Here is a 27,078-nt window from a genome sequence, read left to right on the forward strand (position 1 = left end):
AGCAGAGTTTGGCGGGCGAAAAGCTAGAGGACAGAGGAACCAAACTCTTCTAGCGAAATCCACTTTACGTAAGTATAGATGCTGACTAAGAATCAAGTAGAGACCAATCATATATTCATATATAAGCCAAAAGCACATTTCTTCGTGGTTTCTTTTCTTTTGGGATAATCAAAGCAATTCCTTCTAGGATTGTGCCATGTGGCATTAAGTAAACCAACGGGTTTTCCAATTCAACCTAAATTTGAATTTTATTAAACCCATTCATAAATTTGAATTTTTTTTAAACTCTAGTTTGAATTGGATGATCATTGGGTTACTTAATGCTACATGGTACAATCCTATGAGGGAATTGTAGGGAATTACAAGGAAATGAATTATAGAGGATGTGGATCCGGTATATGTCCTATTGAAGATTTTTTTTTTTTTTTTCCTAATCCAAAAAATAACACAGTAGTATTATTGTAAATAAATTCTTATGCAAGTGCTTTTTGTTCTTTAACATCCAAACGTAACCGTAAAAAACGGGGTTGAGTAAACCCGGTTGATCGATTATATCGAATCTCGGTCTGATTTTAAAACCTTGCACTGAAAAGCTAGTGCTCCTCAAATTGTTGCCAAGCCCAAACCAAGCCCAACCCTAAGCCCAAGGCCCAGTCTCTAGAGTTTCAAGACTCGTAACAAATGCTTCTTGACGGGCGAAGTGTAAACTCATCCACTCTGAAGTTTCCTGCGGTTTCTTTCTCAAAGTTGTAATTCCGGGAGACCACGAAGGTACCTGCAACTGCAGCGTCCACTGATGGCGATTGTCTCCGTCGGTTCTTCCTCCAACCACATGCAGATGGAAGCAATACCACTTGTCGATCTCTGCCTTCTCTCTCAGTCGGAGCTCAACTTACTCTCTCTCTGCTCCGACGAAGCCTTCGACCTTGGCCGCTGCGACGACGTCGTAATCCCTAAAATCGACCGCTCCGTCTTCAATGAGAGCGCCGGTAGCAGAAAACAAACCTATTCGCGCCTACGCCTCGCACCTCGCAAGCCCGAAATTACCAACGTTGGTCGTCGCAGGCGTAGCGCTGGCCTTCTGCCCCTTCCCAAGCCTCCCCCAAACCCCGTCGACGACCCTGAACGCAAGGAGAACCAACGCATAGCCACCCTTCTCCGAGAACTCTTCTTAAGGGATAATTCAGTAAAACCTGACCTCATCCCTATCGTTTCTGAACATAGAGAGCTACAGCCTGTGCCATTGAAGGTCGACAATGGAGTTTCATTACAACAGTTGCCGGTTGTTGTTGCCTGCAAGGAAGTGAAGAAGAGAGGTAGGAAACGGAAGCACGAACAGAAGTCGCCACAAGTCCAGGGAGATGGCAACGGCAATGTAATGAGCAATGCAATTGTTGTTTATGAAGATCATTCGAATTTCAAGGGTCACCAGACTATGGAAATTCTGAACCGAAACGGTGTTGCCGTTGATATTGCTGCGTTGGCTAATCTTCAAGATCCTTTTGGTCCTGAATTGAGAAGCAGAACCGTTGGTTTGGAAACTGAAGAGGCTTTGTTAGGGTTTCTTAGGCAATTAAACGGGCAGTGGGGCAGCAGGAGGAAGAAGAGGAAAATTGTCGATGCAAGTGATTTTGGAGATGCATTGCCCAAAGGTTGGAAGCTTATGCTCGGCATCAAGAGAAGAGTCGGCAGTGTGTGGTTAAATTGCCGCAGATACATAAGGTCTTATCATCTAATTTTAATTCCCTCGACAGTTGCTTTACTATTATTCATTTTTATCAGTACCTAATGATGAGAAGCACAGTTTCGCTAGGCAGTTGTCTTTAGTTCTCTATTTTTCTTATATACAGTAGCTTCTATATCTTTTATTAGTGTCCTATTTGTCCATTTCCGTAAATGAAAAAAAAGATCATGTCATATATGTTTCTCTTTATCGATGTCTTTTAGAAGCTAATACTAGTTTAGTTCCAAGATGATGTTGTCTGCAGATGAATCTTTCCGTGTTGGATTCATGGGCTTATAACCTTGCTGGTTGCTAATCGCTATGCATGATTTAGGTAGGTTTGAAGAACTAAGATGATGTACCAACAGCATCAACTGGAGGTTTAGGGCGTAACTCCCCACTATTATTCCAACGTATAAACTGCAAAGCCGTTTGAGTTGATTAGCCTTTTTATATTGAAGAAATAAATTTGACTCTAATGAAAAAGTTAGTCGGGTGATCTCAATAAATAACAGCCAGGTGTTATTCTTTAAATTCAGTTTATTGCTCTCTTTTCTAGGATTTTCTTTCTCATGGTTGGCAGGGTGGTTGGGGGCTTGAAGGTCGTGCTTGGTGCGTTGGTCAAGTGCTCACTTGTTGAACGCTTGATCACACATTCAAGACTTGCAAACAACATCTCTTGGTAACAGGGGAAGGTTCCATACATCTGACCCTCCCCAAACCCTACTAAACACAAGAGCCTTGCACACTGGGTACTACCTATGCTTTTCGTTCATTTCTTTCTTTCTTCCTTTCTTTTTTCCTCGCAGGTTCTCTTACATAGATTCTGCTTCTTGTATCAGTGACCAAGAGTTCAAAATGTAGGTGCAGCTTTAGCAACATTTGCAAGTCCTAGCATTTGCAAGTCCTAGCATTGCATTACATTGAACTGTTACCAAAGTAGGGTACTTTATTCATATGTATAATTGTTTCCTCTATTCAAGCTTCTTTTTCCACCTTGGTACACAAACGGGCTTAGAGACCCAAAGGAAAAACTACATAGAATCAGTTGAGGCAAGCCTCCCCATTTGCCTTGAGAATCTCCTCCAACTTTGGGAGGACAACCTGAAAGAACATCCAAGAACATATAGGATCAAGTGTGATCTTCGACATCCAATCAATGGCCTTATTCGCATCCTGCCCAACATGAAAAAGGCGGATGCATCCCACATCTTCTAACATTGAAGTATTGAACCAATCTCTTCCACGTGGTGAAGGAACCTTCCCCTATCAACGCAATTTGGGTCCAAGAGGTCCACCGCCTTGTGAGAATTTGTCTCGATTGGCAAACGCATTAAACTCAGCCCAATGGCCATATGCAGGCCCTCCTGGATGGCGGCGAACTCTGCTTTAAGCACCTGCCCTTGAGGGATCTTCTTCCCTTAATCACCGCTAAAGTGGCCTTCTGAATCATGGGACACACCTCCCATCTGAGCAAAGTTGCTATCTCATACAATTGCTGCATCAACATTTCCTTGAATCCACCCTGCAGGGGGAGGTTTCCAAGGGGTCAGCAGCATGGGATGTTTGGGTCGGTGACAAGGAAGCCAAGCTTCCACCATGATAGCACAATGTTCATTGATCATCTGTGGGCCATTGCCTGGTCTTTGAAACTCTAGCTCATAGGTGTCGCGATTCTGCTAGAACCAAAGGAAATACGTGGTGCAGGCAAATTGCACTGGCCACTCCTCCCCGATTTGGATAAAACACCTATGATATTTATTTCGAGCCACTCACCAAAGCTTCCTCTGAAGAATATTCTCGCGTGTGACTCCAAAAGCATACCTCTTTATATCCCTTTGGCAAAATTGCAGTTTCTTAGGATGTGCAAGTAGTCTTCTATCCCTCCTACATAGAAACTACATCGATCATGTCCATAAGACGCATCTACTTCTTTCTTACCTTTGTGAGCTCATGGGCCACCAACCATAAGAAATAGGAGATACACATGGGAACTTTCAGCACCCAGATCACTCCCAAAAATTGTTGTCAAAACCACCATTGGAGGAGGTAGCTAACTCACCTGCTAAGGCGTCATACGCTGACTGGAGAACCGACAACACTCCTTCAGCTGGATTCCAAATGGTTAAGTTGCTGCCTCCATTCACCAAAAGGGGGTGGGAAGACATTCACTTTGGCTTGCACCATCGCTGGAAGGAACTCAACATATCTATCTTGCTGCCATCTCCCATCAGAATCAACATACTTAGCTACTGTCTCCCATCGCATATGAGCAGGTATCGAGTATAAGGTAGACCCTTCCAACGTGGACCTCCCTCTAAGCCAATCATCCTTCCAAAATAGGAAAGACTCCCCATTTCCTAAGATTCGATTGTATCTAGCCAAGACTTTAGGAGCCACTTTGCACATGGCTCTCCAAAGCGGCAAATCAAGGTTGGTGATGGAAAACACATCTTGCAACAGGTGGACCCATATTTTGCTTTAAGGACAGTTGCCCAAAGTAAGTTTTGCTGCATAAGACTTTTCCTTAAAAAAGCATCATTAACAATGGTGAGCTTCTTAAACCCCAATCCTCCTTCCAACTTGGGTTTGCAAAGAGTTTCCCTACTAACAAGATGGGATTTCCTTTTCACCTTCATCTCACCCCAAAGGAAAGCATGTGTCATTTTTTCTACTTCATAAAGTGTTCCTCTGGGGATTTGGCTAGCTTGCATGGCATAGATAGGGATGGTTAATAAGACCGATTTAGCCAATGTCACGTGACCTGCAAAGGGCAAAATGTTGGTCTTCCATCGCGCCAACCATCTTTCACCTTAGGAACAATGAAGCTATAATCTTTCTTCTTGACCCTTCCACTCCAAATAGGCACCCCCAAATATTTTTTAGTATCTTTGGTTTCCATGAAACCACTCGCGAGGAAACTTCCTTTGCAAGGCAAAAGGATCAACACTTTTAGAGTAGAAAATCCTCATCTTCTCCATGCTTACCTTACGACCGGAAGAGACAATTTTCCAATACAAGCCATGATGACTTCCATTTGCTATATACAAGCCTCAGCAAAAAGCCCTACATCATCCGCGAACATAAGATGGGAGATACTGGGTTCTCGTCGACCAAACTCCAAGGGCTTCCATTGACCCTCAACAACCGTATCCTGAATACAATGGATTAACCTTCCATACACAAGATAAAAAGGTAAGGTGAGAGCGGATCACCCTAGCATATTCCTCTGAAAGGCCTAAAATTTTCAGTTGGCTCTCTATTCCACAGAATGCTTAAGTTAGAGGAGGTGACACACAACATGATCACCTGAATGAGATGACTAGGGATTCCCACCCCTTTGAGCGAGTCTTTGACAAACTCCCACTTGAGGCGATCATATGCCTTTTCTAGATCAATCTTAATGGCCATAGTCTTCCTTCTACCCTTCCTTCTCATGGCATGGAAGCACCCTTGAGCGATGACAATATTTTCCTGAATGACACGACAAGGGACAAAACTAACTTGATTTTGGGCCACCCATCCCGACATAAACTCCTTTAGCCTATTTGTGATAACTTTGGTGATGATCTTGAAGCTTACGTTGTATAGAGAGCAAACCGGGTAATTCTTTCAGACTCCACCTTGGGGATAAGGGCAATAAGGGTTTCATTGAGTATAGCATCAAGTTCTCCTCTGAAAGCATTTATGACCATCTAAACCATTGAACTCCTGGTAGTCTCCCAAGTGCTTTGATAGAAAGCCTCTTAGAACCCATAAAGACCTAGAGCCTTCTAGGGCCCCATTTGTTTAATAGCCTTGAAGATTTCTTGTTCATTGACATTTCCTACAAGGGTGGACAAACAAGCAGTCTCAATGGTGGGGAAACCATGCAAGGACAAAAGAGGGGGAGCTCCCCTGGGAATCATCTCTGAACAAGTTTTGATATTACTAAAAAATATGGCCTTTAAGAGCCACTTTATCAGATATCCTTGTGCACTCTTCATCCTTCAGACACTTGATCTTGTTCTATCTTCTCCTGGCAATGGTTGAGATGTGGAAAAACTTTATGTTTTTGTCTCCTTGCATCATCCATTCCTTCCTAGCTTTTTGGGCCCAATGATTTCCTCCCTATGAAGGACCTTCTCTAGCTCACCCCGAAACTCTAGTTCTGCTTTCTCCAAGAAAGGGTTCTACTTTCCATTCGCCAAGCTTTGTTGGATCCCTCGTAGCTAGGGCATAGATCCTCCTTTTGGTGGCCTCTAGGTTGCCCCTTTTTTTAAAATTCCAATCCACTAACTATCCTTCAAACCCTCCAAGGCATCACTAAGGTTGGCATTAACATTCTAGTTGTTGTTAACTTCTTGGGAGAATCCTCATGAGAAAGCCACATCGTCTCCATTTTGAAAGGACGTTGATGGAAGGGCCCTTGAGACGGCATTAGGTCCACTAAGAGAGGATGATGGTTAGAGATTAACCTAGGAACAACCTTCACAACAGCCTCTAGAAAGAGAAGTCGCCTCTCTGCATAGCAGAGTCCCCAGTCCAATCTTCTAAAAATCGAAACCCATTGTACTTGGGGCCCCTCTAAGTGAATTTTGGTCCAGAGAAGCCCAAGTCTAGAAGATTGCATTTGTTTATATTTTTTTTGAATTTAAGACAACACCTGACAGACAGCTGCGCTCCACCCTTGGCTTTAGAATTATTAAGAACATCATTGCGATCCCCCACAACTAAGTACGGTCCCCTGAAAGAAGAGAAAGCAATGGCGAAGTCATCCCAACAACTTTGTATGAGAGTCTCATTAGGGGTAGCATACGTGGCCGCAAGGATCCAACTATTGCCATTTGTATCACACACCTCCGACAAAAGAAATTGTCCATGGTTGATCAAGAGGGAGAGAGAGAGAAAGAATTATTCAGTCCAATGCACCAAATCCCTCTTGACAAACCTTCCACTTTGCTTCTGAGAGCTGTTACACCCCTAAATTTCCTTATCACTCTATCAGCCCTATCCCCACTAATTCGGAGCTCAAGGATAATGAGACAATTTGAGTGATACTCCGTATAATACTTTATGGTGGTGGTGGTGAAGCTCTTGTTGAGAAATCCAAACTGGAAGAGACCAAACATCAACATCCATCCCTTCAACTTTTTTAGAGAAATGCTCAGTCAGACGAAAAATCCCATTATTTGCTTGAGGAAATCTGACGATCAAGGTTCCCCCATTCGGCAGGTCACCCAAGACTATTGGATGGGTATGAAGATCACTTTGAATCACTTCATCACATTGTCGCCCATGCTTTAAGACCATATCTCGATCTATTCGCCCTTGATCTCCATTGTCCACTTCTTCCATATGTTCCCCTGGGTCATGCTAACGTCATTCAACATTTTGTCTCTAGCATGTTCCAAATCTTCAGGAAGATTATAAGGAAGCTTGAGGTTGACTTTTCTATTGATGTTGCTTTCCATAACACCATGGCTGACCCCATTAAGACTTCCCTCCTCTGGCACATTATTAAGATCCATGAATGATCAAGTCCTGCCAATTTGAGCCCTAGACAATATTCGCCCCTAGCTCCCTTTGGGATTTTCCCCTAATTTGATGTTGATTCATGTGCGTTGTTAGCTGTGCCTGCAATTCCTTCAGGATCGTCCTCTCCTAAGGCATGAAATCTTGAACCCCTATATAGCACATCCGTTCGGTTTCCTTACTGAGTAGTAGTTGGTCCCTCTCTTTCCATGTTTGCGACATCTCTTCTTCCTCCGGCAACAGTGGTTCACCGGTTATCTTTCGAAAACTTTGGCTATGCGCTATCATCCATGGCCCATAGGTACTTGTAGAGGTTAGTTGTGAGTTCAATCCCCCTCCATTTGCAACATCACCTTGGATGGCAACCTTTATGTCCCCTTCAAGGGTAGTGTCTGACTCCCTCCTCACCATCATATATTGTTGCCTTTGATGGCCAAAACACCTGCAATCATTACTGAGCAGATGAGGAGACTCGTAATGAATTTGGTGTGCTCTGTTGTTCAGACGGTATTGAGATGAGAGAGGCTTAGTGAGGTCAATTTCAATACATACTCTAGCAAACTTTCCTTGCATTGCTCTCTCAATATTTTAGTCCACTTTTATAACTCTGTGCACTTTGCTACACGGCTGCATTAAGAATTGTTTGTCGAAGTACTTGATAGAGATGCCCAGAAAGCGAACCCATACCACAACTTTGTTGAGGTCAGCACCTTCAGGATTGAAATCAGGCTCCCACCTTCTAATCGAGAAGTAATGATCTGCAATGATTCAAGGACCTTCAATGAGAACTCATTCAAAGTAATCATGGATACCAAATCTCACAATGTAAAAGTCATACCCCACATCTATCAAGTCCATAAACCTCGCGGCCTCCACATGGCATTTAGTCTTTTGGACAAGAGATAGTAACTGATTGTCTTCCCCACCAGCTTGATAATCAGTGATTGCCTCCATGGTTTTTGCAGTCTGTCCATCTCCTCCCTGGTGAGCTCAATCAAAGAGCAAAATGGATCCACATTAGGCTCCTCCTCATCTCCTTCCTCCTCATTTTTTGATGCCTCCTCTGACGAGTAGACCTTATCAAAGAATTCATCACTCTCCACATCCTCGCTTCCCTCAAATAACTCCCTCACGTGAGACGCACTCCCATCCGGTCCATTCCTTAGAGTATCGGCATATGAATGTCTAGTGGAAGACTCATCTACATCCTCCCTAAGTACACCTGGACAACCCTGTTTCATTTTCTTGTTTCTGCGCTGCTGTTGATCTTCTTCGGCGGAGGTTTCTGGTGGCAACATCCTCTCCTGGCTCCAACGACATCCGTGGTTTTTGTGCCCTTATCCTAGCTTTCTGATTCCTTTAAGCTTTTAGATAAGCTTCTATTCAGACTTTTAACTGAGTTTTTAAGGGAATGGAGATTCATGTTCTTGGAAGGGATGTTTAACTCACATACCGTGGAAGAAGTATTTATTTACTTGAGTTCAGATCAGTTTTCCGGTTGTGATTTTGAGACTTCAATAGTAATAGGCTCATTCTAGAGGCCCAAATATTAGGCACTTCAGGCTTGTATGTGATTAAGTAGATAGCTTCCTTGTTATAGTAGTTTCAAAGTTTACATGTGAGTTATTTCTAGGCTAAATAGTACTGCTACTTAATGGTTTCCTTTTTCTTAGATACACTAATTTTTGAGAGTTGTCATATTGAAAATTATTTGTTTCCATTTAGAAGAGTTCCTATTCTTTGATATAGCTATCAACTACATAAAAAAACAGAGGGGAGAAGGGATTTGTCCACAGATTTTAACTATTTTTAAATGAATGTTTCTCTTTAGTGTGATCCCGGGAATAGCTCTAGTAGTGAACTGCCATCCAAGGTGGTGTTTCCTTGGAGTGGGAGGGTGTTGAAGCTGAACTGCGTGAAAGCCTTTGTCATATAGCTTTCTTCCACTCAAGGTTTAAAGAATCGGTATCGAGTATCGTATTGGTCATGTGATTTTAAGAGACGTATCGTCCCGTATCGAGTATTGTATCGTTCTGGCTAATGTATTTTAGTGCAATTAAGTAGAGAGACGTAACGAGATGTATCGTATCGATTGTGTCAAATATAGATATGTATCGGCTATTATCGTATGGTATCGTGAGATACTTTAAACCTTGCTTCCAATAATTCAATCATTTTCTCTACTACTACTATTTCATCTTCTTTCCTCCTCCACTGTTCTTCAGAAACTGTATACTGACAACTGTGGCCTATATTGGTGATTTCTGAACTTGTATTTTATCTTCTAGTCTTTGTCATGTTTTTGCTTTTGCTTATGTTCTAATATTTTGTGGGATCATCAAGTATACCTCCATGGCATATCCATGGCCATATGGTGTTCAATTTTTAGTATGATGTTTTACATCTTTCCCTCTTCATTTGACCTAAGTATGGTGTTCCTCAAATGGTTAGAACTTAGAACATGAATTAAAAGTTGAAGAGATTCCAGCAACTGCTGATGACGAGGAAGAGACAATGCATGTTCCTTCCAAATAGGCCTACATTGAAGAGGTTGAAGCAAACAAAGTTAAGACAGTGAGGTGGCAATTGGTTTGAGATTCAAGTAGGCTCTGGGAGTTGCAGTCGTCTCAGCTGAGATTGATTTGCAGATGCAGGCATGCAGCACATTGAATTCATGAGTCCACCTAAGTTTTTTGAGGACAGGAAGCCGTATCCTGATTCCTGAGGACTACATCCTGAGCTAACGTGGGTGGCCATAAAATTTGTATAAGCTGAAGTTGGGCAGTCACCACATGTAGCTGATCTGTCGACTTACAAAACTTAAGGTCAAATTTTCTCTAAGCCAGTGAAAGCTGATGCATATCTCATCACATGGAAGAAGAATCTTCAGACTTGGTTTTAATTCAGCTTTTTGGGCAAGTAGTCCTCAATCAGTTCTATGGGTCACAAATAATTTTGAGTTTTCTATTGTAATACCTCCTTGTTAGAGATAATGATAGATGATATGATGCAACAAAGGGGGAGAAGTCCCCCTATTGTGGCTTCCTTATTGGTTTAGGTTTTGGTTATTAGTGTCCTAATCTAAGTGATTTTCCTACTAAGCTTTAGGCTTAATTAGGTAATTTAAGAGTTGTATTTGAGTTATATTTCTTTTTGTAATTCTATTTCAGTTTAATATAGATATGTGCTTACTGGTATGGTAGAACATACAAATTCTACATGTTCTCCAATTATTCTCTCTTCGTCTCCTTCAATTTCTCTTTCTTCTTCTCTCTACCTATTACTGGTTATAGATCTTGGGATTGTTTACGTGGTATCAGAGCATAACGAGTTGCCAGTTGGAGAGTCGTTTTCTCCTTTTCTGATTTAGGTTATGAAGATTATACATGATTATGCTGTATTATGAATTTACTTGGTAATCGTTTTACAGTGGAGGTGACAGAACCACTATCGTCACATATTGTTCATGTTGTACATTGAATATGACCTTGGTTATCAAAATGGGTCGTTTGCATCTTCTTAACTTGCTGTTGAACCCACCTGATTATGTGATAGCCAACAGTTGATCTGGTTTGATTTCTGAAGTTCTTTGATAATGGATGCTGATGTTGGATCGATCTGCTGCCGTTGTTTAGTTAAGCTGCTTTGTTGGACAGTTCAGACCTGAAGAATGATCCACAATTCCCTTTCTGGTGTGAGGATTGAAGCTGATCTGCTGCACCTTCTTCTGTTGATTTTCTGTTGCTAGAAGTTGTGATTGTACAGTTCGTTTCTGTTGAAGATTTCTCTTTGATCAATGGTTGAAGACCCTAATTGCTGGATTTCTACCCTTGATTGAGCATTGGGTAGAAGATGGGTTATTATTTTGAGATTCTCAGATTGAAGATGGATTTTATCTCTTGGTTTAAAAGAAAAAGAGAAGCTGTAAAATTTAATTTTATCCTCCTGGATTTATTCACGATGGATATTGATCTTTCTTCAAGGTTTCCTCCTCTGGTTCACAATAGATATGGCAGGACTTTCTATTTCTGTTCCTAATTTCCCATTTCCCAATTCCTATTCCTAACTTCCTTTTTCTGGTTTCTAGTTTCTCCCCCCCCCCCCCCCCAAAAAAAAAATCATGACTTCTTTTTTTCTTTTCTTTTTCTAATTCCTATATTTTCTCTCTTTGGTCAAATATCTAATTAGATTTGTTTCCTTTTTGTTTCCTTAAATGTTGGCCTTATTTTCACCCTATTCATCCTTTATTTTCAGCTTATTTTCCTTTCACATAACCCACCTCATGTTATCTCTTTGACTTCTTTTTTCTCTTTGTTTTTTTTAGGCCAATTTATTTAATGATTATTTCCTTCCTTAATTTGTGCTCATACCTTTTCATGTTATTTGCATCTTTCCATTAAGAATTTTCTCCTTCCAAGTTTGGCTTTTATCTATGTTTCCTTTTGGGGATTCTTAATTATATTCATGCCATTCCCGTTTTCAGTTTTGTGATATTTACCGATTTGCTATTTTTGTCCTTTATTTACCAATAACCCCTTGAAAAGTTTTGATATATTACAATGTCACCATTATCTTACTTTGATCGACTTCACATCTGTTTGGGATTTTATTTGTCATTGTGTGAGGATGATTGAAGACATTGTGATTTTATTTATGGGATCTTTTGTCATGAAATTTCTTGAGATATTCGTCATTTGAGGGGATTATTAGTTGCTTTTAGTCACGTTTAATGATACATGTAAGGGGGATATTGAAGATGTCGACGACTCGACTGCAAGAAACTTTTTCAGAATTTTAATGGACTCAAGAGTGAGTTTGATTGTTGGAGTGCCTTCCTAGGGTTAAGTTTTTGTGTAAACATTGGGTTGCACTTTCAACTCCCCCCCCCTTTTTTTTTGTGTATGCATTGGAGCTGCAATTTTATGGACTTTTATGTAGCTGTTAGGGTGCTACATTTGGTGGAATTTTGTGGCTATTAGGTGCTAAGTTTGATGGACTTTTCTATTGCTGTTGCATGTTGGATTTTGAGACCTTCATTGGGAAGGGTGTAGACATATATTCACACTAGTTGATTGGGTGCTGATTTGAGCTTGTTGATGTTTGATGCTACACAATTCAAGACTAATGCTGCCTTTCAAGTTTATTCTTATTGTCCAAGCTGGAACTCTCTTTGTGTATACTCTAGATTGAGAGGGGGGGGGGGGGGAGTGTTAGAGCTAATGAGAGATTCTATGATGTAACACGATAAGGGAAGTTCCCCTGTCATGGTTTCCTTATTGGTTTAGGTTTTGGATAGTGTCCTAGTCTAAGTGAGTTTGTAACTAAGCTATAGGCTTAATTAGGTAATAGTTAAAATTTATATTTGAGTTATATTTCCTTTTGTAATTCTATTTCAGTTTCTTATAAATATGTAACTTGCTGGTACGGTAGAACATACAAATTCTATTGCCTAGCCTTGTTCTCCAATTATTCTCTCTTCTTCTCCCTCAATTTCTCTTTCTTCTTCTCTACCTAGTGCTGGTTATAGATCTTGGGGTTGTATACACTCCCATTAAGTACTTGGTTTCTAAGTTTTAACACTAAAGTTTTGTGCTAAGCTGGACCTGCTACTTGGTTGTTTCCTTTTTCTTGGACTTTCTAATGTTATAGTTGCTACCTTGTAAAAAAATCTCCTTCTATTGAGACAACTTCCTTTCTTTATGATGTACCTATCTACAAGAGATATGATGTGATGTAACCAGGGTCAACAGGCCCAAGGAGGCCTGAAATTTGGGCCCAAAACAGTGCCCTGGACTTGCGGCAGCCAGGGCTGGCCGAATGCCTAAGGTGTCTTTTGGTCATTTTCACACCCTTCCTTGGGGTCTTATGGGTCTAGTCAAATTCATTGTCCTGTCAAGAGTCTAGATCTATTTTTCTTAACGATGTGATGTAACTAGGGCTAAAAGGCCCAAGGAGGCCTGAAATTTGGGCCCAAAACAGCCCCCTGGATATGCGGCAGCCAAGGTTGGCCCAATGCCCTAAGGAGTCTTTTGGTCATTTTTACACCCCTCCTTGGGGTCTTATGGGTCTTGTCAGATTTTTTTTGTGTCCTGTCAGGAGTCTAGATTATTTTTATTATTTTTTAACATTTTTTTATATGTTGATTATGTCATGGTCAACTTATTAAAGAGTCTTACTTCAAGTGAGAGTCCTAGTTGGAAATTATTTTCCTTTTAGAGAATATTTATTTTAGTTGTTAATTTTTGTAGTCCTCAAGAGACAACCCCCCCCCCCCTCTCTCCTCTCTCTCTTTTTAGTTGTTGGTGAGTTAGTAAAGTTGTTATTTACAATCTAATTTGGTTTCCAAATTTCTGTCCAAGTTGATCAATCAAGTAGTTTGAGTCCAAGTGTCTTTCCTTTTCTGTAATTGACTATAAAAGAGAGTCGACCCCTCATGTAAACCTTAGATTGGATTAATTCAATTGAACATTGAAGGAACTAGGTCATGGATTCCAAGGAGGATCCCCGTGGCTGAGTGTGAATTCTGCAATTTGTCTTCAAGATCTTCAACCTCAAGAGCCTACAACAGCTTCACAACCTTCCATACAGCAGCATCGGGTGTAGCAGTCCACACATTCCCAAGTAAGTGAAACCCCAGTCCCTCCCCTACCCTAACCCTTGTGCAAGCCCCTCCCCTCTTCTCCTAAACCTTGCGGCAGCAAGCTCCGCCCCTCCCCGTTCTCCTAAACCTTGCGGCAGCAAGCTCCGCCCCCTCCCCCTCTTCTAACCCCTGCGACAGTCCCATCCCAACCCTTCCCCTCTCCCTTCTTTCTTGCCCCCTTCTTGATCTTGCAGCAGTTTGGGAAATAAAAGAAAACAAAAGAGAAAAGAAGAAAGATCAAGAAACCCAACTGCAAGCTTCCCAACCATCTTTCCCTAACCACTAGCCTCTCAAACCCTTCCCACCCTTTCCTCCCATCCCATTTGAATGCTTATTTTCCTCATCCCATCTAGGGTTTTTTAAAGTGCCCTAAATTTTCCCATCCCAACTGGGTGACTTTGGATATCCGAACACCATATCCATCACAATCTACCATCCCACTTTGGTGCTTGTTAAAACCCTCCTAACCTTCCTTAATCCTCTCCATATACAAGACAAATTTCCCAAATAGATCCAACCACCTTGGGGATCATTGTCCCAAACCTGGGTTACATCACGGCGGCAACTCTCAAGTTAGAAACTATGGTTCTACAGGTTAAACTAGCCAGTGAGATCTGACTGAATTTGGGAGTGGTTCTGTGGTCTAAATCCCCACAATATCTTAATAGTATTATTCCTGCCAAGGCATAATAAGAGGCTGTGACGTAATGTAAACAGTATTTTAGTCTCTTTCTGTTCATACTGTGTCCTACTCCCTTAAGTTTTTGACCGGCTGAAGGGAGTGAATTCCTCTATTTCGTTGATATCCCTGTACCTGCACATTTTTGGTAGTGAAGTGTTATTTCACCATGCATGGATTTGTTTAACTTTTGCCAAAGGAAAAAATCTGAATGTTAGTTCGTAACCTGTGAAAGACTCCGTGCATTAGATATATCCTGTTGTGGTCTTTACAATGTACGTGACATGCTCATTGCTCTTGTTAGTAGATGGGACTTCTATAGCATATTTTGTTTCTCCTAATTTTTTTTTCCTTTTTCTGTTGGATGTGTTTTATAGTTTGTTTCTTGTATCTTATTGTGCTTAATTTGGTGTTTACAGCCCAAGTGGACATCAATTTGTCACTTGCAAGGATGTTTCTTCATTTTTACTCTCATATTTTGGAGCTCAAGATTTGGGGCAGCAAAATTATGGTCATAAGGATAGTACTGAGCAGACTCAGAAATTGGCCTTTGAAAATGTAAGTCCTTGTTTACTGAATTGGACTGTTCCAGTTCATATTCATTATTTTGGATTTAATGGGATATCCAACAGATTGCAGGTCTTACCCGTGAAGATGATAGCAAGGCAGGTCCCATGTGCTATTCAATGTCACAAATGGTATATCAATCAAATGACCATGAGAAGCAAGTTGCATTATTGGGTGTGGAGAATTTGGCTGAGGTCCAAATACGGGATCTTTTAGAATGTCACAAATGCAATTTGACCTTTCAAGAAAAGGATGCATATTTGCAGCACCTGTTGTCATCTCACCAGAAGAGCGCAAAGCGGTGTAAAGTTGGTACATCCATTACTGATGGGGTGATAATTAAAGATGGAAAATATGAATGCCAGTTCTGCCATAAAATTTTTGAAGAAAGGCATCGGTACACTGGTCATGTTGGGGTCCATGTGAGGAACTACGTCAAGAACCTTGATGCCTTACCAAGTCCAATGAATGTGCAGAAAAGCATTGCTCCTCCATCTTTGGGTACTGTTACTTCTGGGGCCCATATGATGGATTCATCAGTTTACATTAACAAGGGTTCTATTCCAGTGACATCTACTGCCAAAACTAATGATCAAATGAATGTTGGCTCTGTTCATTGTAAGCTTGATGAGAATTATACCTACAAAGTTCATGGTGATTCCAACTTTAAAGGGCTGATTAGTTCCACTGATAATAAACAGGTGAAAGAGGCTCCAAATGTTCATTCTCTTCATGCTATAGTCAAGACAGCTACCGTTCTGGAGACTCCTGCTAGTAGATCTATTCTACATGTTAATTCTTCTCATGGTGGAAAAGTTGAAGAGGCTTACAAGGATTCTACTCCAGAAACTGCTGTTGCCACAATGGGTGATGGACAGAATCTTAGTTCTTTTTGTAGCAAACAGGATCCAGCTTCCACTCTGCAGCCTGTTTCAGGTGAACCCAAGTTTGAACTGCATGTTGCTTCTTTTCAGGAAAATCTGGTCAAGGAAGCTAAAAACGAGTGTAGTTCAGAAATTACTATTGCCAAACCTAATGATGAACAAAATGATGATTCATTTTGTACTAAAATAGAAGAAATTTCTGTTCAGGAAACTCCTGTTGATGAATCAAACATCCAACATGGTGTTCCCAGTTGTCATAGTAAACTGATTACAAATGCTAGCAAGTATTCTGTTTCTGGAGGAGAACCTTTTGATGGAAATACTGATGGTGCACTTTATAATAAACAGGACAAAAGTTCCGGTGATAAATCCAACTGCAACCTGAATGCTAATTCTTCTCACAATAAACATGATATGGAGACTTGCAAGTTTGAACAAACTTTGGTTGAGAAATCTTCCGATAAATTATTTTGTGATTCTTCAACCTCTGATAGTAAAGCAGGAATCACTGGTGAGGCTAATTATGTTGGTAATGATAAAATCAATCATTGCATGGATTCTGGAACTGCCTTGTCTAACAAAGAGGGATGCAGCAGTTCTCACACTTCTGGTGGAAATGATAGTTCTGCATTTACTTCAATTAAGAATGATAAAAGTGGTACTGAGCTAGAAATGCCTTTTGAAAGGTCTTCACTGATCCCTGATAATGAGAAGATTTGTGGGCTTGAGGGGAACATGAATGAGGTTCTTACTAGTTTTACAAAGGTGCCCAAATTGGATGATATGAAAAAGCCAGGGAATAATGAACTGGAAAGTAGTTCTGGCAATTTCGAGGCTAAACCAAATAAGGATATTATAACAAAGACTAATTGGACATCTGATGAAGGAAATGGACCGGTGAATAGGGTGGCTGACTCATTCTCTTTAACACCATCGGCCAGCTCTAATGATGAACTCGGAAATGGTGTAAGTGGTTTTGGTGGCTATGAGGATCTTCAAATGGAGACTACCCACGCTGCTGATGAAGGACATGTACCAGATGGTGCACTGGTTAATAATGCCTCATTTCCATTGATGCATTCATCAGGCTGTTTTCCAGACCCTAATATGACCTCCAACAAGGTATCAAGCTCCTTTGTCTTTACTTAAGTATGTTTTTTACACAAATGATCAGGTTTTTGGTAATTATCATTGTGAATCATTTATTCATCACATCACAAGCCTTTAGGAGCCTTACAGCGCCCCCCCCCCCCCCCCCCAAAAAAAAAAAAAAGAGGGGAAGAAAATAACTCAAACCCTACCAGGGTCTATGGATTGTTATTGTCACAAATATATGCTCTTCCACTTTCCTGCCTGATAAAGAAAGATGAGAAAAGGTCCACATCAGACCTATACTCAATGCATTAGGTCCCACATTTGCCAGGGTCTTGGGAGGATCGAAGGTACAAAACATCGTTACCTCTGCTTCGTGAGAGGCTGTTTCGATGACTTAAACCCATGACCAAGTGTTCAGCAAGTGAAGCACTTGACCAATGCTTTCTCATGGTCCTTAATGCTATTTCATAATATTGAAATGTGATGTCTTTTTATGTTTTCACATAGGATCCGTTACACAAAAGAGCAAAAAAGAAGTTGGGGGGGGGGGAGGGAAGAAGAAAGTGAGAAAGGAAATTGCTGGAACCATTTTTCTTCTCTAGTATTTTTCATTACATTGCTGATGGCAAGTGAAGTTTCTACTCCTTTCATCTTACTAAAAGTGGTGTATATAATCAATGGACAGGGAGCAGATGAATGCTGCAATGGCAAGATGCTTGAAAGCACGTCGGGCGTTCAAGAGCTGAGGTTGGAGGATATAGAGCCATCAAAGTTCACTTTTATCACCCAGCAAGAATCAAGATCTGTGGCAGAAGAATCCATGGCCTTTGCATATCATGCAGCCTCGGAGCAAGGGTTTGATTCTGCTGTTCAGTTCGAGTGGGAAGCAGTCTACCCAAGGATGGCTGGCACAAATCAGCTTACAACTGTTTGCATGTGGTGCCGAATTGAGTTCAACAATGAGGCAGTTGACGCTTTAGCCGAATCAGATTCACATGGTTTTATGTGTTCAGCCTGCAAGGACAAGACATCAAGCCAAGCGAATGTGGTGGATGCTGGCTTTCCTGTGAATTCTGACAAATTGTGAACAGTGGCAGGCTGCTCTTATTTCTGATTAGATTTTTAAAGAATCTCCTTACATGTTTGGGGTAATTACCATGCCCCCAGGATGATTTCTTAACAAATTAGAAATGCCAGCGACTTGGCTCAGGCTCCTTATTTCCCCCATTTCGCTGCAGATAGGCTTGCATATGGAGTAGCTATATGTCAAATTTCAAGGTCTAATTCAACTGCTTGCTCCCCTTAAAAAATATTTTGGCATTTTCCCTAGCTATTCTAGATATTAGCACATTTTAAGAGGAAACTTTGGATATTCTAAGGCTTCAAAAAGTTACTGTCAAAAAGAACTGTGCTACTGAAACTTTTCATATGATTAAATGGTCACATCAACAAATCTCCAGAGAATCTTACAGCCTACATATTTTCATTTGGCAGATCTGGCGTTTTAAAAGAAAGATTCGTTTTTTCTTTTTCCTTTTTGGGTTCAAATGTTCTGGCAGGAAATTGTTTTCAGATGGATTACATCTTTAATATGATTATTTTTATGTTCCAGGCTGAATGCTGGCTTACAGTTGCACAACACTCTTGGACATGAAGTAGGATCTCCAGTTTCTCACCTAGAAAATTTTTTTCTTCTGTTAATATGTTCAAACACATTTTTGAAGCATAAAATAGTGTTCACTATACTTGTTCTGAAACTCTCTTTCAGAGGCACAAGTAATGTAGGGAGAATATGGAGAGTTACATGTGTTTATTCTTTTTCTCTTCTTTGCTTCAGCTTTTCTGATCGGAATTTCGAGAAACGATGTTTTCTTTAGAGCAAGTTTTTTTTTTTTCATTTGATAAAAAAATTAAAAAAAAAAACATTTTGAAAATCAACGAAATAATGTTTTTGATCATGTTTATGATCGCTTCAAGGAAAGAAAAAGAATTTGTAAGAATTAGTTATGCTCTTCTCCTTGGAATCACGAAAAGAGGGTATTCTAATTTCTTTTCTATACTTGCCATTGCTTTAGAAAGTCAATTATCCTACTCAACAATTGATTGACACCCTAGCCAGTCAAGGAGATGCAGCACAGGTTTCAGAATGAACAGGTTCAAAAGGCCTTGACAGAGCGACCAGTCCAGAACTAGGGCCTTTGGATAATGCCGTTGATGCAGCAGAAGTGGCCTCTTTTTTCCTTTTTAGTATGAAACTGATCATTTATTCTGATGGAATGAGAAAAACACTGGGAAGTTGAGGAAGTCCCAACCAGCCAAGTGGTGGAGGTAGGCCACTAGCCCTGCCCATACATGAGAGGGCTCTCCAGGCCAGGTAGTTAGCGATACTGTTGACCTTCCTGGAAATAAAACGAAAGCTAATAGAACTTACACACGAGGCCAAGAAATTATTATCCATCGCAATAGGGCTACATCGATGGGGGTGAGGGATGAGCCACTAAGACAATCCACAGCTTGTTTACCGTCCGTTTCAACCTCTATGAATTGCCAGTCCTCAGATATGCTGTGTAGAATACCGTCCCTTCATGCTGATAGTTCCCCCATCAGGACCAAAGTAAGCACCATGGGCTCAGACACTACAACCAAAATATCCCCCTCACTATTTCGCACCAGAAACCCAGTTCCACTTATACCTCAGTTCAAAGATGCATCAGTACTCAGACACAAGACATTGCCTTGCGGAGGTTCCCAGTGCTCCTGTTAAGAAGTATTGCAAGAACCCAACGACACAGCATTCACCTGGGCGGACTGAAATTCATAAAATCCCTTCGCTGCATGCTGCACAACTGCAATAGGATACCAGTGGCGCAATCCAAATATAAGTTCATTTCTGGCCTTCCACAATGCTCAGTACAAGAATGAACCCTTTCCAGTAATTCACAGCATAACTCATTAGGGGCTTAAGCTCCACCACGTTGAACCATGCAGAAATCAATGATCTAAGTGATTCTCTCCACCAGGGGGGGGGGGGGGTTGAGAGCCAAGTCTAAGGCAAACCACGCTGTCTTCCCAAAGGAACATTCTATCAAGACATGCTCAGTCATTTCTGACACTAATCCACATAGCCAGCACGACACTGATTGGGGCACCCCGCTTAACCAGATTCACTGCTGTGAAGTGGACTCTTAAATACTGTAACAAATCAGATTTGACTGCCAAATCCCGCTCTACGTTCGCATTTAGCTTATGTAGGACCTGCATTGCTACAAGTGAGAGAGATCCAAGCACAAGAACTGTTCATAGCTGGTCCAATTTGATGTAGCTGTTCCTATTAGTGCAAGAACCATCCATACCCATTCGGAATTGCTTTGCTAGTCAAGCGTTCTTCATAGGTCACTAGGACCAAAAATGCTAAGATAAGGATATATGCTTTGTATGGTGGGCATACAAACACATCGACAGCTCACATTTGACATAACACAAGGAGACTGATGTTAGATCAACATACCTTAAATTTCTTTTGTTCCATCAGCTGATCAGATCTATAATATTATATCTTTACTGCATGCATAATCACATGCCTCTATTTGTTTTAGCTCTGTTCAGAAAAAAACTTAACTGTTGCAAGAATCTTATTTCAAGCATCAAAACCAGAAGTTGATGCAACCAACGTTAACGATAATAACAATCTTGCCCAGATTATGTACCAGAAAAACAGGAGACACTGTTGAAAAACAAGCCCCATGCACTGCTTCTTCCCTCTTTTCTTTTCTTTTTTTTTTGGGTGGGGGTGGGGGGGGGGGGTGTTATATACAAGGTTCTCCTTGATGAAGAAATTACTGGGTCTTGTAAAAATGCAAATAGGATTCTCACCATCCTAGAAAATTGATCATGGAAGCTACTGAATGACCTGAATGGAGAAGGCAAGTTTCAGAAAAAGGACCATTAGGATACTATATTTTCCAGTGATAAGGTAGGATAGAATTTTATAACTTACATTTAGTTACAAAGAAAGTGTATTAGTCAACTTCTTCAGAGGCACCATCTTGCTTCATGATCTGCCATCAAATTTTTGAACATTATTTCTTACTAGAAGTAGTGCATAGTATGAAGAAAATGAAAATACGAAGGAGTCTAATAACTGCATCACATTTCATCGGTATTTTAGAAACAAAAACTAATTCCTTTACTTGCTTCCCAACCTCCCACCAGATCCCCTCCTACCACAAACAAGCAGTTTTCTTTATTTCTTCCTTTTGTTCCTATTCATTTTTATGAACAAAGTATGCCAAGTTTTTGACAATCAAATCTGCAAAGGGACCTCACTGCTCAGAAGTGATCAAGGATACATTGAATGTGTTCTACAAATATTGAGTACAAAGTACATATATGTTACCATTTCAAAAATAATTGAAGTCTACAGCTTATAATTTGATTGCAACCTAACACAGAATTTCCCATGTTACTAACACGGAATATGAGGTGAAAGGTAATCCCTTCAAAGAAATGTTGTTCCAACCATTTATCCCAAAAGCTTGAGCTGTTAAATAAGGGCCTGAACAATATACATCAACACGCATTCCCTATCCCACATGCAGGTCACAGGGCTGTGCACATGGCTCCAAGGGTGCACAACATATGGGGACACAGCAATGCATGACACAAACCCATTGCACTTAGTGAGGATAAAGCCCGACCTACTGGCTTCAATACCACGTTACAATTGCTTATCCTAATAGGTCAAGCTGTTAAGTAAAGACCACTAAAATGCAAATTAACACACAGTAATAACAACTTTGGATGGACTAATGAAAACCACTAAATCTTAGACTGTTTCCAAGTATACCTGTCCTATGTATTCTTTCACATTCTCAATGACTGAATTATCCAATGCTCTCTCTGCAAGCTCAAAAACTACAGTATTTCCATCTGCATTACTGACTTTATCCTTCTGCAGATATCTACCAAAAAGAACAAGAAAAAAGAAATAAGATACAGAATGAGATGCAAAACCATTGTCCATACTGTGAAATTCTCCTTGAAATGTGAACATCATTCATTTACCATGGTACAAGAAGGAATTTGCTCTAACCTTTGCTGGACAAGAGACTCCAATTGTTGCTTAATGTTTCCAAAGACTGGATGCCTTTCATCACTATCATGTAATCCCATGCGCTTCAACTGATCCTTTAGATCTTCTGCAATGTTTTCTCCAAATGGACAGCCCCAAATAAAGAAAGAGGTAGTTCCAGTAAGTTTCAACTGGAACAAATATGGCTATAGAAATTAAATTTGAGGGGGGGGGGGAGAGAGAGAGAGAGAGAGAGATTTTTTATAACTTTTTTATTGGCAATGACAAACTTCTATTGATGCCAAGATTGTTACATATAAACCAAATATCAGGGAAGATGGTGAACATTCAGATATCTAGAGAGTCAGATATGTAGTAGGTGTCAGAGAATGCCATCAAACTGATAGTAATTATCTTTTATAATGCATCTGTTTAAGGTGACCAGTGAAAAGGTTCACTGGACACATGGGATGTATCTTCATCAAAGGTATACTTTTCACCTTGTCCATAACCACAGAAATTAGAGCTCTCCCTTCAGAAAACATACCTTCAGAGATTTTTCCCCCAGCAAGATGTACAATGCTGATGACAGAAAAAGTAAAACCAGAGGATGAAAAAGTCTTTGTATCTTCAATGTGTTTTCTGTACACCTCAGGAGGAACCTTGCTTATGATAACATATGATTTCGCATCAACAAGACCTGAATACATTCATTAATGGTACCATAAAGAGTCAACGAATGTTTAAATAATAATAATTCAAAAAATGTCTAGTATTGGAGCACATTACGACAATGAGGTGAAATTTTTAGCATGTTCGTAAGTGAAAAAGCCTTTATTCGACATCACACGTTTAGCCAGTCATAGGCAGTACCCCCCCCAAAAAAAAAAAAAATCATACTGTTAGTAAAGAAACATCTAAACTAACTTTTTCCTGGAGCGTATAACTAAATCAGTTAAACCACTTTTTTAATTATGAACAATAAGGTGGGTCTTGAATCCACAATTATCAAGAGGTAATCCATAAACTTCATGGCTTGAATAACTCATGGATGGATAGGGTTACTGGATGATTACACATTAAAACAAAGTGTTAAGTGTAAGACAAAGTGTAAACATAAGCTAAACTGCTAAAGTATATCCTTCTGGAACAGAAAGAAGCAATAATTTCACACTCTGTTGAGAAGATAAGCCCTGATTTGTGGATGGACGAACACGTTGGAGTTCCTTCATGTCATAGCCAAAGATGCTTGAGAGCTTCTCTCTTGCCTCATTTATAATCAGCGAAGGAAGACCCCTTTGCCGATAGTTTTTAGTTACAAGCTGAGTTAGTTCCTCCCTTTTAATTGGGCATCCTGAGCTCTGGTAAGTTTTGAAGAGGACATAGCGGATGACTTCGGCCACAAGTTTATCTTTTTCCTGTAGCATGGATATTTCAGAGACCACAAACAAATGGAATTTTCATGTAGACCATATCAATGAAGAGAAATGGGTTACAGTAGAAACCTCTTTGGAGATATCAAATTGAGAGTAATCCTCAAGAGAATTTGCCATCCTAATGCAAAAAGTGTAAAGTCAGCATTTTTTTTTCTTCTCATGGTGGTAAGCAATAGCTCCATAAAAAACATAATCCAAACAGGCTAGATAGAGGGGGTTCTTTTCAAGTCCTGGTAAAGAAATATCAGTCTACCAGGACACTCGAAAAATCAAAGCAGTAACAGAAGGATATGATATGCTAATGATGCTATAGGCTAGAACCAACACCTCAACTGGCACACAATTACATTCATTGGCCTCTTCCTCATCCTCTAGAGCAAACAAGATATAAGATGCATAGTATGGCATAAATGCTTTTGAAAACAATGCTTCTCTACAACATCACCTACAAACAAGGCACCTCATACCATGCAATCACTAGCCAACCATGACAAGAGCACGATATTGCTAAGGGAAGACCACAATACCAAATGCATCATGAGTTCATCAAAGCCAACAAAAAAGAAACCATGATAGTGCAATGCATTTAACTTATTCATAAATTATATGCACATTCTAACCAATACTAAAGCGAAAAAACTGGTAACCATTACCTCAGATGATGGTGTAATTCTCCAAATATAACCTTATTTCTTTTGTAGGCAAGATAACAAGTGTGAGATTAGTTTGCAGGCTATATTATTTTGCAAAATTAGAATGTGGATGCTACAGTTGTTTCCTAGCCCTGCAACAATACTTGCACCCAGTACAGTTCCCTGGGCATAAGGAGAATACCAGCTGAAGATCAAAGTAACTTATACAATAGTGACATGTTATTTTCGCTGACAGATTTTCCAATCAATCATGTTATTTTCACTGACAGATTTTCCAATCAAGCGAAATATGTCAAAAATTTGACCGGTCCACAAAGATGGAAATATCATACTAAGAATCTTCACTAGATATCACAGTAAAATATTGGAAATAGAACTCTATTACATGCAACAAATAATATAATTCTGTCTATTCTACAGATCAAGTAAATCAAATAAACGATAAACATGTTGGCTCAGTGAATGAGCTCCATCTGAATCAAGTTAAAAAGCAAACTCATTTATCTAGCAGCAATCAATTTAAGTACCAAACTGACACCAGGTAATCTCGTTGGCGATTCAGATAAACAACTACCCAAATTCATTAAATCCCACAGCCTGAATAGACAAACAGTAGAGTTCGAAGAACACGTTATGCTTACAAGTGTTGTAATCAACTATTTTAGTAACAACCAACTGGGTTCAAATTAGACACATCAGGGACCCTGTAAATATGCTATGTAATTACTTTTTGGATAAGTTGTTTGGAAAATAGGGACTTAATCTGATATAACCCCATCGCCTGAATGTGCAACAGCAACAAGCAACCGAACGACCCAAAAGAATTGGTGCAAGCTCAAAACAATCCAAGTTATGCCTATTTCTCGTGAGTACTGTGAATGCATTATGATGATCCCGAGTAAGGCCATCGATAGAAAATCAAGGGAGTAGAGACGAAATCCCTATCGAAGGAGATTTAGGTTTTAGGTTTTTTCAGGATAGAAGACGGGAGCACAAGTATGAGCCGATCCCGGGAGAAACCCCACGGAAGCCCACCCAGTGAACACTTCAGAAGGATCCATTTGTTAACAAGGATACAAGTGATCTGGAGAAACGTTATTTTGAAAATATAAAATAAAATAAGCTGCAATCAGACCTGATCAGCAATTGCAGAATCTGCTACTCTCGTGTCTCGCACAGCCCGATTACCGCTTCGAACTTACGATTCCTTGAGAACCCTAAAATCTGCAACGTCTTTCAAACTTTACAAACCCAAGCCCAAACAGAAGTAGAAAACAATTGTCGCGCCATTTTGCTTTTGGAGGGAAACGGATTATTATTATTATTGTATTGTATGTATGTATGTATGTATGTATGTATTATTATTATTTTTATTATTTTTACTAAGGCGCTTTTAACATATAAATAAATTGGGAATGATAAATTGAGAATATTACATGTGCCACCTCCAAGGGTTGAATCCACAACCTCTCTAATAAGAAGTGGGGTCTCAACTCTCAATTATTCCAATAACCCTCCATTGTTGTCCATGTGGTCAAATCCATTACTTTTCAGTGGAAAGGTCATGGATTCGATCATTGCGAACGACAAAACTCCTTCTGAGGATGTAATCAATGTGTGTGCAAGCTGGCCTGGATGAACCTCAAGAAAAAAAAAAAACCTAGTTCGCTAACCAAATGAAATCCATTTAATATCAAAACCTAATTTATTAAATGGTTTTCATTTTTCTATCTTGTACATTCTTCGATTTGTACCATATGATGAGAGAAAACGACAATCTTACCTCCCTATAATGGAAAATTCAATAGTCATCTCCCCCTAATGTAAGACGAAAAGGAGTGTTGGAAGCACGGACCTCTACCTTAACAACTAGAGAATTGAGACTCATTGGCTTCCATTTTGGAGTTAGGATCCTCACCTGGTAGGGACTTGAGATATAGGATTGTAACCCCTGAACATCCCTCCATCTTATAAAGAAGTTAGTGTTTTGAAGGTGAGTGCCTTCTAAATTAAGTGCATAAGCTCGTAAAGGTGCATTTTTTTACCATTATTCTCTCATTTATGTTTGAGTTATTTACTTGGTAGTTGGCGCCCCCCTTAACTTGAACTAAAACTCTTGACTTCCTCCTTAAATGAGGAATATCACTAACTGCCTCCTTTTTGCAACTTGATAAATTATCCTTTACTCTTTATTAGTTCTCAGTCAATTTTTTGTTGACTATAAACCAAAAATTACTTTTTTACCCTTCAACATTTGAAATGTCTTTAGTCTTTGCACAAGCTCATAAAGGTTCACTTTTAACCATTATTCTCTCATTTATTTTTTATTTATTTAGTAAACATATTCTCTCATTTATTTAGAAAATAAATGTAGTAAAACACATGAGAAGGCAAATGCCCTAAGTCTCATTAATACTCTCCATTATTTCATACACACACTCCCCATTCCATGTGATATTATGATTATCTTTATGGATTAACAAGAAACGAAAGGTATATTTTTTTCTTTTTTTCCCCTTAAAGAGAAAGGGCGAGACATCCTTGCATCGTGGCCTGATCAGACTGGCCTTGCACTACACCAATGAGAATGCACTTAAGAGCATCTTAAGAGCCAATGCTAACTGAAGTGAATGGATGCTCCGCTGTGACCTTTACAGAGTGGCTGGACACGAAAAGTATAATGTAAAATTAAATGAAAAGAAGGGAAGCAGGTTTGAGACAATCTTCAGAAGCAAGAATAGCCGTCGTCAGCTTCTCACCTCCCAATTCTTGAAGACGACAACCATCGTGCCCTTGTCGTCTCTTCTCTTCCTCCA

At 40.0% G+C, this 27,078-nt stretch overlaps 2 protein-coding genes across 2 annotated transcripts; one reads left to right on the top strand and one right to left on the bottom strand.

Moving 5' to 3' along the window:
• The first annotated feature begins 712 nt into the window (after nt 1-712).
• LOC149026727 (uncharacterized) lies at nt 713-18,641 on the top strand. Its single transcript, XM_089155667.1, has 4 exons — nt 713-1,722; nt 14,976-15,114; nt 15,189-17,129; nt 17,788-18,641. Exons 1-4 carry the CDS (start codon nt 797-799, stop codon nt 18,187-18,189), a joined length of 3,408 nt encoding a protein of 1,135 aa, XP_089011793.1. The 5' UTR covers nt 713-796; the 3' UTR covers nt 18,190-18,641.
• Nucleotides 18,642-20,898: 2,257 nt separating this feature from the next.
• LOC149026728 (melanoma-associated antigen G1-like protein) lies at nt 20,899-25,542 on the bottom strand. Its single transcript, XM_089155679.1, has 8 exons — nt 25,398-25,542; nt 23,679-23,727; nt 23,348-23,591; nt 22,721-22,873; nt 22,195-22,300; nt 21,949-22,063; nt 21,100-21,160; nt 20,899-21,012 (listed from the first exon to the last, which is right to left on the bottom strand). The coding sequence occupies exons 2-7, from the start codon at nt 23,724-23,726 to the stop codon at nt 21,122-21,124; spliced, it is 705 nt and encodes a 234-aa protein (XP_089011805.1). The 5' UTR covers nt 23,727; nt 25,398-25,542; the 3' UTR covers nt 20,899-21,012; nt 21,100-21,121.
• Between the last annotated feature and the right edge of the window lie 1,536 nt (nt 25,543-27,078).

This window comes from Hakea prostrata, chromosome 1 (assembly GCF_041222555.1).
Source record: "Hakea prostrata isolate BN-2017 chromosome 1, UWA_Hpros_2, whole genome shotgun sequence".
In the NCBI taxonomy this organism is placed as follows: Eukaryota; Viridiplantae; Streptophyta; class Magnoliopsida; order Proteales; family Proteaceae; genus Hakea; species Hakea prostrata.